This window comes from Mustela nivalis (assembly GCF_964662115.1).
Source record: "Mustela nivalis genome assembly, chromosome: 7".
NCBI lineage: Eukaryota > Metazoa > Chordata > Mammalia > Carnivora > Mustelidae > Mustela > Mustela nivalis.
This window is the reverse complement of record NC_139026.1, coordinates 107,295,610-107,310,779: the sequence shown is the minus strand read 5'-3', so window position 1 is coordinate 107,310,779 and position 15,170 is coordinate 107,295,610. Positions and strand designations below refer to the sequence as shown.

At 52.4% G+C, this 15,170-nt stretch overlaps 1 protein-coding gene across 1 annotated transcript in view; it reads left to right on the top strand.

Moving 5' to 3' along the window:
- TEAD4 (TEA domain transcription factor 4) overlaps nt 1-4,993 on the top strand; it is a 65,155-nt gene extending 60,162 nt beyond the window's left edge. The window contains exon 12 of the mRNA XM_082738125.1: nt 22-4,993. Within this exon, the coding sequence (XP_082594251.1) occupies nt 22-135 (114 nt within the window). The 3' untranslated portion in view covers nt 136-4,993. The remainder of the gene's footprint in view (nt 1-21) is intronic.
- Nucleotides 4,994-15,170: the final 10,177 nt, after the last annotated feature.

Below are 15,170 nucleotides of genomic sequence, written 5' to 3'. Positions count from 1 at the left end.
CATCTTTCTTGTCCCCTGCAGGTGGTCACCAACAGAGACACGCAGGAGACACTGCTATGCGTCGCCTATGTCTTCGAGGTGTCAGCCAGCGAGCACGGGGCTCAGCACCACATCTACCGGCTGGTGAAGGAATAAGAGACTCAGGGAGCAGGGAGGGGGGAAGAGACGTCGTGTGTGCAGGGATGTGGGGAGGGGATCTGCAGAGGCCTGAAGTGCCAGGAGAGCGGAGAGGTCCCGACTCTTCCTGTCCAGGAACAAACTGTGCCTGAACCTGCAATGCCCAACCCCAAATAAACCCAAGATGGTGTGTATTTTCCCAGGACCTGATCTGGCTGTCTGAGCCTCGGGAGGGACCGTGGGAGAAGGGGAGCAGACTGGGAAGCAGGCCAGAAGCAGCCCCACAGGTGCCCCATGGACTCAGCCAGGAATGTCGCCAGATGCAGAGCTCCCGATGGGATGGATCCCCTGCTGCCATTCGAGCCCTGCACTGTGCTGCCGGCCACGCTGGGGGGTCGGGGCTTGGGTTCAGGGCTCTGTGCTGGGCATCCCGCGTATGCCCCTGCAGGGACTGGTGCACGGTGTTGCGGCCACCATTGGTGCCCTGTCTGCAGGACAGCCAACAGGGAGGCTTGGTCCAGTCCAGGGCTCAGGTTTTAGGTGTGGAGGTGACAGTTATTGGAAAGGCCGGGAGGGGATGTAGCCAGAACTCTCTAGAGGTTTTCATGCATCCCCGGTGAGAGTGGGTTCCATAGCCCAGAGCTTGAGACAAGGAGGGCAGGAGTGGCGGTGCTGAGGCCAGCCTGTGGAGTTTAGGTGGTGAGGCTGGTGTCACGCAGCACTGTTTGTGGGGGTGAAGGCCGAGAAGGTGGGTCAAAGGTCTGTAGTGGACCAGTGGTCCCTAAGACCACCCAGTTCTCGTGTTCTGTGAGTCCTACCTCGGGCTCCCTGCCAGCTGGGGTGTCTGCTGGGTGGTGACTGCCTCTGAGCCAGCCCAGGCTTTGTGCTCCCTCCCGGGACAGTGGTAGTTTCTGTGTGCCCTGTGGGTGGAGGAGGGCTGTGGAGCCCACCCTGGGCCTCGAGGGAACCAGTGAAGGGTTCCCTGGTTTCTCTCTTCGGAGAACTGTACAGGCTTAGGGTTTTGGTAGTCCTGGCTTCAGTCCCGGTATTCGTAGCTGTCTGAGCTCGGGCAAATTTCTCCACCTGTCTGAGCCTTGGGGTCCTTTGCTCTCCGTAAAGGGGAGGGCAATGGGGCAATAGCACCGACCTTAGGAGGCCTTAGTGAGGAGGAGAGCTGACTCCCGAAAGTGCCTGGTGCAAGATGCACTAATGAATGTAATTATTTTATCCTCCCCTCCCTCAGGGAGGCCTGGGTCTGGTTCTTTGCTGCCATCTAGTGGCCCTCTGTCACCCTTAATGGGAACCACAATTCCAGAAGCCTGGAGCAGAAGGGAATGGAGGTTCAACCGGCAGGTGTTTACTTTGTGCCCAGCACTCAGGGAGCTATTATGGGAGTACAGAAGTGACTAAGACAGCATCTAGGAGGTGTCACGGAATGGTGGTTAGGATTGAGGGCTTGAGTCAGACAGCTAGGATCGAAATCCTGGCACTCAGCCGCTGAGTAGCTTTGTGGCTTTGGGGCAAGTTACTTAATTTCACTGTGCCTCAGTTTCCCCATCTGTAAAATGGGTATTATAAGAGTACCTACCTCGGATACGTAGAGTGCCTAGAATGTGCCGAGCACATAAATGTGTTCGAGAAATACACATTATTATTAATAGCCAGAGCTTGCAGTCTGAAGAGTTGGACTGGAGAGCTCCTAAGCAGGGCTGGCTGTGCCTCACCGAAGCTAGAGGTCAGAGCTGCGAGAGAGCAGGGGTTGGTAGACCCAGGGAAGAGGTTGTGGTGGAGAGGGGCTGCCCCTTAGAGGATGGGCAGTGCTTAGATAAGCAGGTGGGACGAAGGCTGGCCCGCATTCCAGATGGGGAAAGGAAGCCAGCTGTCTGGTGTCCTGCCCTCACAGCCAGGGGCTGCCTCTTCTCCCCAGAAAACAACTTTAACCAAATGCCTCTGGACTGCTGCTAGACCTCGTGCCAAGTTGTGTGACTCCACTGTATGTGGGGGTCGGCTCTCATAAAAGACGTGCTGTGGGGCAGGGGTCATGGGGTCCAGGAGGCCCTGAGCAGACAGCATGTGCTCACATGTCCACGGCGGGTTTGTGTGAGGCTCTCCCACCCCTTTCCGGTCACTGTCACAACCCTCACCCTGCGCCTTTCCCCTCGGGCTGTTTGGATAAGGAGAACTCATGATGCCTCCCCTTCTGGCTTGACTGGACCTTCAGGCAGATGCTCACAAGGATGTGTGAGCAGCCTCTTGGCCGTGGCACACATGCAGGGGTTCAGGAGATGAGCCTTTGGATCACAGCGACAGCGAGGCAGGGCAGATGCCCGGGCCAGGTGTGAGCTGGGCATGCTCCCCTTCTCTTCAGGAGCTGACCTCAGTTGCCTCGTGGAAAGTCATTTACTTAGAGCTGTAGGTTCCAGACCTTTCAGCCATGGGGAATGCAGGTGTAGATGCCTCTCCCCCTGGTACAGTGCCGGCTGTGGCCCTGTGGGACAGTGGGAGCTCTGACCTGGCCCACCACTCTCCCAGGCTTCTCTGGCACTCCCCTGTGCCCTCTGAATCAGGCATCCTTCCCTGCCTTTAGGCCTTGGCCCTGCAGCTTCCCCTGGCCAGTTGTGCCCTGGCCTCTCCTCCTCCTGGAGAACTCCTACTCATACTTAAGGGGCCGGCGCGCGATCACCCCCTTTCATGCAGAAGGGTGAGTCACACCTGCCCTTGTGTGGCAGAAGCCTTCTGTTTCTGACCCAGAACACAGGGACTGCTGTCGTCCCTTCTCATCCTCAAGTCAGGGGCGGTGTGCCATCCCCATGGGACAGATGCAGGAAGCAGGGCACAGAGCCGTGACCTCACTTCCCTGGAGTGTTCATGTGTTCACTCGGTTAGCAGCTGTTTGCTTCTGCTCCATGCCGGGCGCTGGGATCACTGACCCAGGCAGACAGGGTCCACTGAGGAAGAAAACGAAGTGAGCAAGTAATGGGACATATAGCCTGACACATGCTTTCAAGGCAGAGAAGGGTGCTGACATGAGAGTCCCTGGGGAAGCCTTGCGGCCTGGGGAAGGTGGGGGGAAGGCATTGTGAGGAGAGGCAGGGAGGTATGGTGTGGGGCAGGTGCAGAAAGAGCTGTATGGGCTAAGCTACAGGGGCGACAGGCTAGATCGGGCCCCGGGCCAGCCGTCCAGACCCCGGGGGCGAGGGGGAAGGAGACGCAAGCCAGCTCCCTTTCCCAGCCCACCACCCCCTAGCTTGGCAAGGACTTTGGATTTTATTCCATGCGAAGGGAGGTCCTGGAAGTGTTTGAAGCAAGGGAGTAAGTCTTTTTGATCTTTAATCTTCAATTTTTTTTAAGAAACCGATGCTGGGGCTAGTGGGGCCCACGGAGAAGAATGTGTAATTGTCTGCTCCTGCGTCTGTCTTTCCTCCCAGACTCTGTCTGTGGGTGGAGACTGTAGCTTCCTCCGTCTGTTACTTTCTGTAAACCAAACACCAGGTCTGGACCACAGCAGGTGCTCAGTAAACATCCGCCGAAGGAAGGCTCATGTACCAGGCAGTGCGATTCCTGCTGTTTGCGCCCCGGCAGGTGAAGGCCCTGAGCCCTCGAGGGTGGAGTCCTTGCCCCTCCTGACCTGTCTAGAGCCAGCTGGGTGCATGGCTGGGCTGGGGACATGGAAACAGACCTCTGGTCTGACGGTGACGAGCACACTGCCTCAGTGGCTACCAGTGACTTCCGTGGAGTGGGGTGAGCGCCCCCACAGAGGGGCTTAGCGTGTGTGTGTGTGCATGGGTGCGTGTGTAGACACCCACTCTGCCCTTCAGGACTAAAGCTGGTGGAGCAAGAATCGGGGGGGGGCAGCTGTGGCTTGGGACACTCAGACTGTGTCAGGTACCTGCATCCTCTCCCCAGCTGTGGGCTTTGGAGGACAGTGGGCAGGGCACTCTGATGGGGCTGGAGGTAGGAGGCAGGCAGCTCCTGTTGGCCTGTGGTGCTGGGCCTGGTGCGGGGCTCTGTGGGGTGTGCAGCACTCCCCGGGCCAGACCCGCACGGTGTGAGGTTTTAGCTCGGGGGTGGGGGTAGCCCACAGTTGCCCTGTCCCAGCCCCTCTTCTGTTACCTGGTGTGTCAGCTCCAGAAGTGAAAACAAGAAGCTCTGCCCCAAAGACTTAAATAGAGATGGGTGTCGTTCTCAAGAAGCTGGAGTGGCTGCTGCCACATTCCGCAGCCTCGAGCAGTTAGCCCCCGCTCCCAGACCCTCGTAGCCCCGCTGGTGAGATGGGACTCACATGGCTTTGACTCGGGGCTGCTGTTGGACAGAGGTGACAGCCTGAGCTCACGGTGGGCACCCAGGAAGTGGTGGTGACTTAGGTGTGTTAGGACCTGCCCTGACCTCTGCTCTTTCCACCCCGAACACGCACCCACCCACATGCACACGCATGCGCACATACGTTCACAGAAAACGCCCAAGCTCTGCTCTGTGTCAGGGTCGTGGGAACTGTCCAGCACAGAGACCACGCATAGACTTTTGTCCTTGGGTCTCAGAAATGGGGAGTGTTCTTACCTGAGGAAATAAGTCTGTGGCACGTGAGGGGGAAGAGGCCCGAGGGAAGGGGCCTCCTCGACAGGGAGCACGCAACCAATGGTGGGACAGGCCACCCTGAGTAAGAGGCCGTCTGCGATTGGGCTCTGTTTACTTCCTGGGAGAGGACGGGGGAGGTGCCCCAGTGCTGCTGTACGAGTCTGGAGCCCAGTTGGCCGGAATGGTAATGTCTTTTTATTTTTAAGCTCGTGGCTGTCTAATATTCAACTTTAAGTTTTTGTATTTTTGCTATGTAACCCTTGTCCCCCCAAATCTTCAGTAAAGTCTGCTACACACAGAGGACTTTGTGTGAGTGGTTTGTTTTTCTGGGACTGAAATAGTCCCTGTGTGACCAGAGCCCAAAGCAGCCACCACAGCCGGCTGGAGCCAGGGGGGCAGGGGCCACTGAACCACGTCTGTGGGGGCAGCGACTCGGAGCCCCCTGGGTCACCTCCCGGCCAGCCCAGTCCTTCCTAAGAGGAGAGAGAGCCCTGGGTGGTGCCTGCAGAAGTGGGGGACACCCAGGTCTGTGCCGCCATCCCGGCAGAGCATGGAGCCTTGGTGGCCGTCCAGCTCCCGTGACTTGAGTGCCAGCACCGGCTTCCGTGGGCACGGCGGGTCTGCCACGCGGAGCGTAAGGTCCTTCGTCAGCCCCAAGAGTGCGCAGAACCCGCTGGATCTGAAGAGTGGTCAGGGCACGAGGTGCAGGCAGGGGCTGGTGGGAATGTGGCTCTTAGCTTGGCACGTGAGGAGCGTGATCTCAGCCCTTGATCCGAGAGCAAGCAGACCCACAGGCAGGATGGCTAAGGCCATTGCCTGGAGCAGCGCTGCGCCCCGGCCATGGCCACACTTGTCTGTTTGCTGGCACATTCCTTTCTCCTCAGGACACTGGGTCACTTGAGTACAGTAGCTTGTGCATATGTTCAAAGTCGGGAGTTGGGTGAGCTTAAAGGAACGTGAGCACCAGTGTTCAGAGTCTGGTGGTCCTGCCTCCACGTTGGGAGCTGGAGTTCTCCCAGGGACTCCTCTCCTATGGACACTGGTTGAGAGACCGCTCCTTCTTCGTCTCCACAACCCCCCCCCCCCCCATGACATCATGCTGAAAAGTTAGAGTGCTTGTGCCGGTCTCCCTAAGAGGGGGTTGTCCTAAAGCTTCATTTTCTCCAACTTCTCTCCCTCTCTTGGTAGCCGGAAGCCTGGCCTTGCTGGCAGGGCCTGCTGGTCAGCCTCTGAGTCTGGGGGCTGGCCCAGCAGCTCACCACGGCTCCCCCATCCTGAGCTCTGGGAGCGTAGAGGACAGGCGGCCATAGGGGGAGTGTTTCTTGTCTGGGAGCGTAGAGGACAGGCGGCCATAGGGGGAGTGTTTCTTGGCTCTCAGGTTTGTGGGTAGCCCTGGGCCTCATAGAGGGACCCACAGCTTGGGACTGAGGAAGGGAAGGAAGGGGAGCAGGAAACAAGAGAAAGGGGAGAGGGCAAGGCAGGGCTGGGAGTAGCGTCGTCATCCGCAAGGCGGGTCCCGTCGGGCACTGCCAGCGGAGCTGGGGGTATGGGGTCCCCATGTGGCACAGCAGGCATCCGGCTCGTGGCAGACACTGCTGAGCGCACGCCGTGTGCCAAGCACTATTCTAGGCGCTGAGGGAAGGGAGATGAGGGCCTCGGCTCTCAGAGGACCCCCGTTCTAGCAGGGAAAGGATAAGAACGAGAGAAGGCAAACAGACAAAAAAACAGCAGGAAGCGGTCAGTGCTTTGACAAAAATAAAACAGGATGGTGTATCAGAACAGGGTTTGGCCGCATCCGGCCTGCTGCCTGTTTTTGGATAGCTCAGAAGCGAAGAATGGTTTTTACATTTTCAAATCGTTGAAAATAAATCTGCAAATCAAGTTTCAGGGTCTAAATAGAATGTGATTGGAACACAGCCACGGTCCCTGTTCCCTACTGGGCACAGTGACTTTCACGCAGTGTCCCGGTGCTGGGCGGTGGGGCCAAGACCACCAGTGGCCGGCCATGCCTGAGGACTGACTCTCTGGCCCTCTCCAGGAGGAGCTACTCCTGTGTTAGGCTGTGGCTGGGGGCCTCCTTCGAAGGCCTCTCTGAGGGGGACAGGAGCCGGCCCCTGAGGACCTAGGGAAGGGAACCCCTATTTTGAGGGTGCTGGGGTGGAAAGCACTGGGCGCAGGAAGGATCGCAGCGTGCTGGGGTCTCTGCAGTTCCCAGGGTGGGGGGCCGGGTCTGCCCTGACCTTCCTGAGGCGAGCAGTGGCGTCAGAGCCGTGGTTCCTCTCCCAGCCTGATGGGTTTCCTCCCGGCTGCAACGCTCTTGGTGCGCTTGGTCTTTGATGCCCATAGCCGAGCCTCTCCTCATAAGCCAGTCCCCCTCGGTTGTCCATACTTCACAGGGGTACCCACAGCCCTTGCGTGGCTCTGACGCCCTGGGCACGTGTCCGGGTGGGCTGCACTCTGTGGCCCTCTGGAAGCTGTGATGTTGGCAGGTGGATTTCTGTAGGGTTTCTTCCTTATCTGGTCAGATTCCGGGGGGAGGGGTCCCTTCAGCTTCACACTGGGGAGAATGGTCCAGCCCCCAGCATTGTGGGAACCCAGTGGGGGATGAGTGTCAAGGACATCTCACCCTTCACTGCAGACGCTTCCATCACTCTGTTTGCTGCTTCTGGACCTGGCACCCCAGCCCAGAGCCACTCCCTGTCCCGCTCTGCCAGCTTCTGCCTGGGTGTGGGGGCCATCCTGTGGCTTCATGGAGTCAAGGAGAGGATTTGGAGCATCTGTCTCTTCTTCTTCTTCTTTTTTTTTTAAAGTTTTTATTTATTTATTTGACAGACATCACAAGTAGGTAGAGAGGCAGGCAGAGATAGAGGGGGAAGCAGGCTCCCCACTGAGCAGAGAGCCTGACGCGGGGCTCGATCCCAGGATCCTGGGATCATGACTGGAGCCAAAGGCAGGGGCCCCAACCCATTGAGCCACCCAGGCGCCCCGCATCTGTCTCTTCTTGAACTGAATTTGAGTCCTCCTCTCTTTACCTCCACTTCTAGAGACACCTGGTGCCATCAAGTCTTGACTTTGGGGCATTCGGTGGAATAAGTCATGTTCCTTTCTGGATTTGTCTGGGCAAGGATGCCGCTTTCTTAAGTAGGCTAAATCAGTTGGCACTCACCCTTCTGTTTTCCAACTTCTGAATTTTTTTTTTTTTATTAGTATTCCCTCCCTGTACTCTTTGTTCTGTAGGATATATCCCTTAGAAAATGTTTATGGTCATCCTTGAAGAGTTTCCAGAGGGAACAAAGTACGTGCCTGTGTTGAATCAACCCCTTTGTCCCAATTTGCTTATTTAAAATCTCACTCTGTCTTGTGAAGACAGGTAACAGGAGGCAGGAAGGGGTGGCAGGGAGGCCCAGTTAGAGGTTACTGTGGTGATCTAGGGGAGACATGACAGTGCTTTAGACTAGAGCACTGAGGTTCATATAAAAGCAAGTGGACCTTGAGATATGTTTTGAAGACAGTCACCATGACTTCCTGATGGTGTGGGTGTGGGGAGTATAGGAAAAGTGAGGCATTAAGATCAACTCCGAGGGGGTGCCTGGGTGGCTCAGTGGGTTAAGTCTCTACCTTCGGCTTATGTCATGATCTCAGGGTCCTGATATCGAGCCTTGCATCAGGCTCTCTGCTGAGCGGGGAGCCTGCTTCCTCCTCTCTCTCTGCCTGCCTCTCTGCCTACTTGTGATCTTTCTCTGTCAAATAAATAAATAAAATCTTAAAAAAAAAAAAAAGATCAACTCTGAATTCCCTGACCGAAGTCACTGGTGCCATTTACCGCGATGGGAGAAACTTGGGAAGGAGCAAGTCTGTGGGTGGTGAGACACGAGTGGGGATGGCAAGTAGCAAGTGTATATATGATTCTGGAATTAGGGGGAGAGGCCAGGGCTGGATTTAGGATTTCCTGGCATCTGCACTGGCAATTAGGTCCTTGAGACTAGATAAGATCACCTAGAAAGAGAATATGGACAGGGAAAGAAGGGGTGTCCCCAGGACGGCCCTGAGTCATTCCAACATTTAAGGGTAGAAGAGAGGAGGAGGAAAATTGGGAAGGTGTATTTTCCTTCTCAGTAGTGAAGGAAAGAAAGTGATTAGGGAGTGCTGACATGCCACTGACAGGTAGATTAAGATCAAGATGGAGAAACGCCCATTTCCGGTAGAGACTCCCTAGCTTCCCCCTCTTCCTGAGTCCTAGCTGGGTACATGGTCACTCAGAATAAATACTCTATCTCCTAGTTTCCCTTGCAGCTAGATGTGGCCCTCTGTCTAGGATGGCCAATGAGGCAAAGAGAGCTACACCTTCCAGAAGTGTCCTAAAAGGGATAAGGCATGCTCTACTGAGCTCTTTTCAGTTGACTAGTTTGTTATATGATGGCCAGATCTCCTACAGCCATTTTGGGCCATGAGGTGACCTCAGGAATGGAAGTTATCCATGGTAAAGCAACAAGATAAAAAGATCTTGGATCTTTGATACCATGGAGCAGCATAACAACTGTGGACAGATTTCAGATGAGAGAGAAATCAATTACCTTCTTTAAGTCACTTTTACTTCTGTGTGTTTTTGTAGTTAGCAGCCAAACTGAATTCTAACTGATACACCACTGGATTTGGCAACAAGCACAGAGGTATAGGGTTGAAGCATGGACAGCTGGAGCAGCAGCCACCACAGCAACAATACCACCCCGACGGTCATAGCACTTTTCAGTTTACAGAGCACTTTCAGACATGCTGCTGCGCCTGGTGTCTGCGGCTCCGTTGTGATTCTGCAGACTTCTTTTTATAGATGAAGAAACGGGAGGCTCAGGGAAACCACTGACTCAGGTCATGGGGTTACTGAGTTGCAGCTGATACACTTCAGCCTGCATTCTGGCTTCCGAGCCAGGGCTCAGGGATGCGGGTGAAGAGCAGGAGATGGACATGCGGGAAGTTCTGCCCCAGAGTTTGCCCGATGCTGGGGAGATCCTTGGCAAGCTCCGATGTCCGCGGATGTCCCCGCGAGCCCCGGCTCCAGGAGAAAGTGTTATTTGGTGCTGCGATCAACGCTTTCTCACCTTTTCAAGAAAATGCTTCTATTTCTAGAGGGATGAAGTAGAATGCAGGAGACGGTGGAGAACAAAGGAGGCAAAAATTAGACAAGCATCAACACGGGGAAAGTGTCTCTGCCAGCTGGCCTGCTAGCAATCCTGTTTGGGAAGTAATCAGGTAGCAATCAGATGTTCAGACCAAGTCTGCTGAGTGTCCTGTGACCGTGTAAATGTCTCAGGATCAAAGGGATCCATTGCTCTTTGCAGCCTCCCTTCTTCAGAGGCCCGCTCCGAGCTTCTGAAGTTTGGCATGAATCTCGCCTTCTGCTTTTCCTCTTCAGTAACGACTTTGCTGACTTCTTTCCAATTTCTCTCTCGAAATCCCCACCTATCACCGGGATACACAGATTTTAAGCTGATCCAGGGTCTGCACCATCCGAACGGCAAGGTGTGGGGCCTTTTAAGTACCTTGCTGCAGGTGACGTAGTTGGCGAGTAGAAGCTGAGATTGAAATCAGCCTTGTGACTTCTAAGAGCACATGCTGCTCCCTAGGCCCCGAAGAGCCCTTGGGAAATACCATTCTGTCCATCCCACCCATGGCCCCCTTTAATCTTGACTGACCCACCCTAGCCCCCCGTTCCTGGAGGCACATTAAAGCAAGCCTCACATGCCTACCCCAGGGAAAGGCCTCGGCCCCTCCCCCGTTCCAGGCGGCCCACTTGCTCTCGCTCTTCATCTCACTGGACCTTGGATTCCTGGCGGTAGTCCCTGGCTTTGATACTTGCTTCTGCTGTCGGCAGTTTGGCAACTCATCACATTCTCCTTGCAGCTTTCTGGGCCCAGGGGTTTTTCTGTTGGCCCTCTGCTCCGGCTGCCTCTGATTCAGCGTCCTCCCCTGGGCTTGGACGGAGAGGCTTGCCCTCTGTCCTGGGCTCTGTGGAACCCGCGTCTGGGCCAGAGGTGGATGTGGCATTGAGATGGCATTATGACAAGGGGCACAAGGAGACTCCGTCCTGCCCTTGGCCACACTTCCCCTTCCCCCGGGGAGGTGTATGCCCGAAAGAGGCAAAGCAAGGCACTTATCACTGTCTTTATCACCTAAGACTTGGACCCCCAATGTCAAATTCCAGAGGGTATGAGTGGCCTAGAGCCAAAACAGGCTTTATACATGCCATAAACACTGAGTGTCTAGGATGTGTCTAGCACTGTTCCAGCTCCTGGGGACATAGCGGTGATTAGAATCAAAGTGCCAGTCCTCCAAGACCTGACGAACTAATGTGTGTGTGTGTGGGGGGGGGATCACACAAAAAAATCAGCAAAATAACATCAGGCCTCCCGTTCTGTACTCGCCTCACTTTCATCCCCACTGGCCATTCCCAGAGAGTCTGGGAGGATCTGATCTCTGTGATGGAAGAGGGGCCACACGTCAAAGATCAGAGGGAGTGTCAGGACCAAGGGAGGGCAGTTGTCTCGAAGCCTGCTTAGATGAGGGCCCCTGGGTCCTGCTGCTGTACGAGAGCAAGACGCTTTGGTCCATCGGCAGGGAAAAACCCTTACCTTAAGAGACCGGGGGAGAAAGAACCCTAGGTAACGGACTACTGGAAAGAGCCACACCCGCGCATGCGCACATGTGCGGAGCACGCCCCATAGGACGGGCTTCGCGGGGTGGGTCCTGGATGCTGGGAGTCCTCAAGGAGCTCAGTAAAAATGCAATTTCTCACCCCACCCATCCCAGTCATCCAGAATCCAATGCTGCAGGTGATTCCTAAGCACAGGCACGTTAAAGTTTGGAAGCAGCAGGCTGGACTTTGACCAGGAGCAGAGAAGGGCCCCATGCCTAGATTGGGACCAACCCACAATGATTCCTCTGGGAGACCGGCTGGGAGTGGGAGTGTGGGGTGCGTCCGCAGGGCTGCCTTCCCTGCCCGAGACTGTATTTCAGCAATGTATCATTGCTTGTAAGTTAGTTACTGTAAATGAAATCGTAAAAGAAAAATAGAATGAAAGAGAACTAAATTCCAAAAAGCGTCCTTCCTTGTAATGCTTGACCTGTAATACTTGGAATATCTGCAACTGTCAACATTTCAGCAAATAAATACCATTCTGTGTTTTGCATTAGTTTGTAAACCGCTAAGCCACTATCAAGTGAGTTTTTATTGTCCGAGGGGAAATTTTATGCATGGAAAAGAATAAAGCTGTTTGTGTATTTCAGTTTTTATTGATTAAGGTTGTAAATTTTAAAGCCTGATTTTATTAACTCATGTTCAACTGACATATCTTGCTATTTTGTTCATAAAGCTAGTATTCTCACGTTAAATCTTTTACTTTTTTTGATTAATGTTCAGTTAGCCTATAAATTCTCTAAACATTTAATATCACTTACAAACATTTAAAAATCACTTATTGATTAAATTAGCTCCGACTGCTTAGGCTATAATTAAGCACTTCGAAAATCTAACAAGGCATACTTATGAATCTAACAAAATCTTAGACCCTAAGCATTTAACACTAAGAACTTACACACTTATTCATGAAACATGGTAAGTCTCAACTTGTTGATCTAATCAGATTTATTTAAGCATTTAATCACCAAACTTAATCTACCTCAGTTATGAAATCAATATCCCAAGTCTGATATGTCACACGCTTACATACTTTTCCAACACCTTAAAAAGCAGATACAAATTATACACTTTGAAATGGTGAATGCTTCGTTTTGTTGTGAATTTTTAAATGAAGAAATACAAAGTTTTTCAATTAAATTTTTCAAGTTCCAAACATGACAGAACACGGATTATTCCAATTACGGCAGCCGGGACTAGCGCACACACCCTTAGACCCATCACAAAAGTGTTCACGGTCCATATGTTGAGCTCCAAGCCTCTAACCAGGCAAAGAAGGCAGATTGGGTTGAGGTGACTAAGGCGAAAGTTTAGGGCTTGTACATGCTTACAGACTAGGGTTGTGAGCTCCTTGTTTGCAGCTGCTAACCTGTTACAGATACGGAGAGTCACCTGGAGATTGGGCTAGTCTGGGGTTGCAGGCCGGATGTGCCTTCTAAAAGAATTTCATCCAATGGGGTAATCACCTATGGGGGTGACTTCCTGTGCTCAAATTTTGCCTGCTACAATCACAAAATTCATCAAAACTTCACCTAAAGAAAGTACAACCAGTGCATCTTTTTTTTTTTTTTAAGATTTTATTTATTTATTTTACAGACAGAGATCACAAGTAGGTAGAGAGGCAGGCAGAGAAGGGGGGGGAAGCAGGCTCCCTGCTGAGCAGAGAGCTCGATGTGGCAGAGACTTAACCCACTGAGCCACCCAGACGCCCCTCAACCAAGCATCTTTCATCCCTGGACATCCCTTAAGTCGTACTGCCTGATACAAGAAAGCCACAGCTCAGTTGGTTAAGCGTCTGCCGTCGGCTCAGGTCATGATCCCAGGATCCTGGGATCCAGTCCCACATCAGATTCCCTGCTCAGCAGGGAGTCTGCTTCTCCCACTCCCTCTGTTACTCCCCCTGCTTGTGCTCTCTTTCTCTCTCCTGCTCTCTGTCAAATAAATAAATAAAATCTTAAAAAAAATAAGAAAGAAATCCACAGCTTAATTATTAACCAAAACTTGACTATGGTATGCACATTGACACTTTGGGGAACTCACATATACCTTTTTATTATTTTTTTTAAGTATAACCCACATTCAATATCACAATGGACTTGGAGTTCTCACAGATGTCTGTTTCCTTTCTGATACTCAGACTGTCACAACTTTGCTTCCTTCCTTCTTTCCTCCCTTCCCCCCAGCCTTTCTTCCTTTGCTGGATCCCTTTCTAAAATATCTTTTGAAGCTAACATGCTTCTGATATCTTCTAGCAGACTGTGGCCTGCTCTGGTTTTTCTTGCATGGAGGTATGGTATCAGCTCCTTTCCAAGGAGCCCTGGTTTCTTTAAGTGGTGAATGTTATCAGGGACCAATGTCTGGGCACTCCTGGTGCAAATCAGATTATCCACACGAGAACTGAGGTGAGGAGCACTTTCCACTTCCAGGCCTCTAGTGAGAGAGCCAGAAAATGAGTTCACACTTATTTGTCCGATTTAACACCAACCCTACTAAGTCCCTTAGAGATATATATTCTGTAAAGGCGTTCGTTTTATTCCCCCCACTTTAAACTACCAGCTTTTAGCTACTAGCTGCTCTGCTTCTTTCAAAACAACCTTAACATGTCATGCTATGTATATTTTAATTATAATATGAATGAACCTTTCCATGTCGTAAATGAACGTGTATTGACTTGGATCCCAGAAGCCCCGGCAGGATTGCAAATGTGTTCCTCGTCCTTTTTATGATCCTTGAGTATTTTATCAACCATCATCCTCTGGTCATTTTATTGACAGTCACACAATTTCATTTCATCAACTCTATTGAGTTCACTAGGCTTGATTCCAATTTCAAAGTGTCAGCTTCCACTCTCTTCCTTTCTCCCAGAGAGTCTTTGCCTTCTGGCCCTCCTCTGCCTTTTATCCTGGAAATAGGGCTGTCACTTGGCTTTTCCCTGTTATCTTTAAGACTCCTCTCAGGCTGTCTCAGTTTATGTGCCTCCACCATCTGCTCTTTAAAGAGGCCAGACTTTTGGAGAAAATAGAATCAATATATAGTTAGCAAAGTTAACCTATTTGACACAACGTATTTCTGTAAGTACGCAGATTTGCCTTCCATAGTTCATAGGATGGAGAAAGGCAGAGAACCCAGTTTCCATCAAGTTGTACTCAAAGTCCAAACCCCTCTTCCTGTCATCCATCCTCTGCCGAACCCTCACTTCCAAGTGCTCAGCCTTTGCTCACCCCGATCCAGCTCCCGCCTCCTGGCCACCCACCTCCACCCATCATTTAGCCTACAGAGTAACTTGCACGCATCCCGTATCCTCTTCCCTTCTAGGAGAACAGACCCGAAGGTGCCCCCATGATCCCTGACTCCTGGTGTTCACACCTGTGTGTGATACCCTGCCCTGGAGTGCATGGGCCCCTGTGTTTCTAACACATAATATGGCGGACGTGATGGGAGGTCACATCTGTGATGAGCTTATGTTATACAGGTCTCCATCTCACTAACAGACTTGTTCCAGGAGACTCTCTTTGTTGGCCTGATGAAATCATGCCCATGTTGGGAAAGCCCGTGTGGCCACACACCAAAGACAGCCTCTAAGAGCTGAGGATGGCTTCCAGCAGCCAGCTGGCAAGAAACCAAAGTCCTCAGTCACACAGTTATTTTAAAAAACAAAAATTTATTTTATTTAAATTCAGTGAGCCAAATACAATTATAGTACCTACTTAGTTTCAGGAAATGAACTCGCACAACAACCTTAGTGAGCTCGGAGGCAGACTCTTCCCCAGTGGAGCCTCCAGATGGC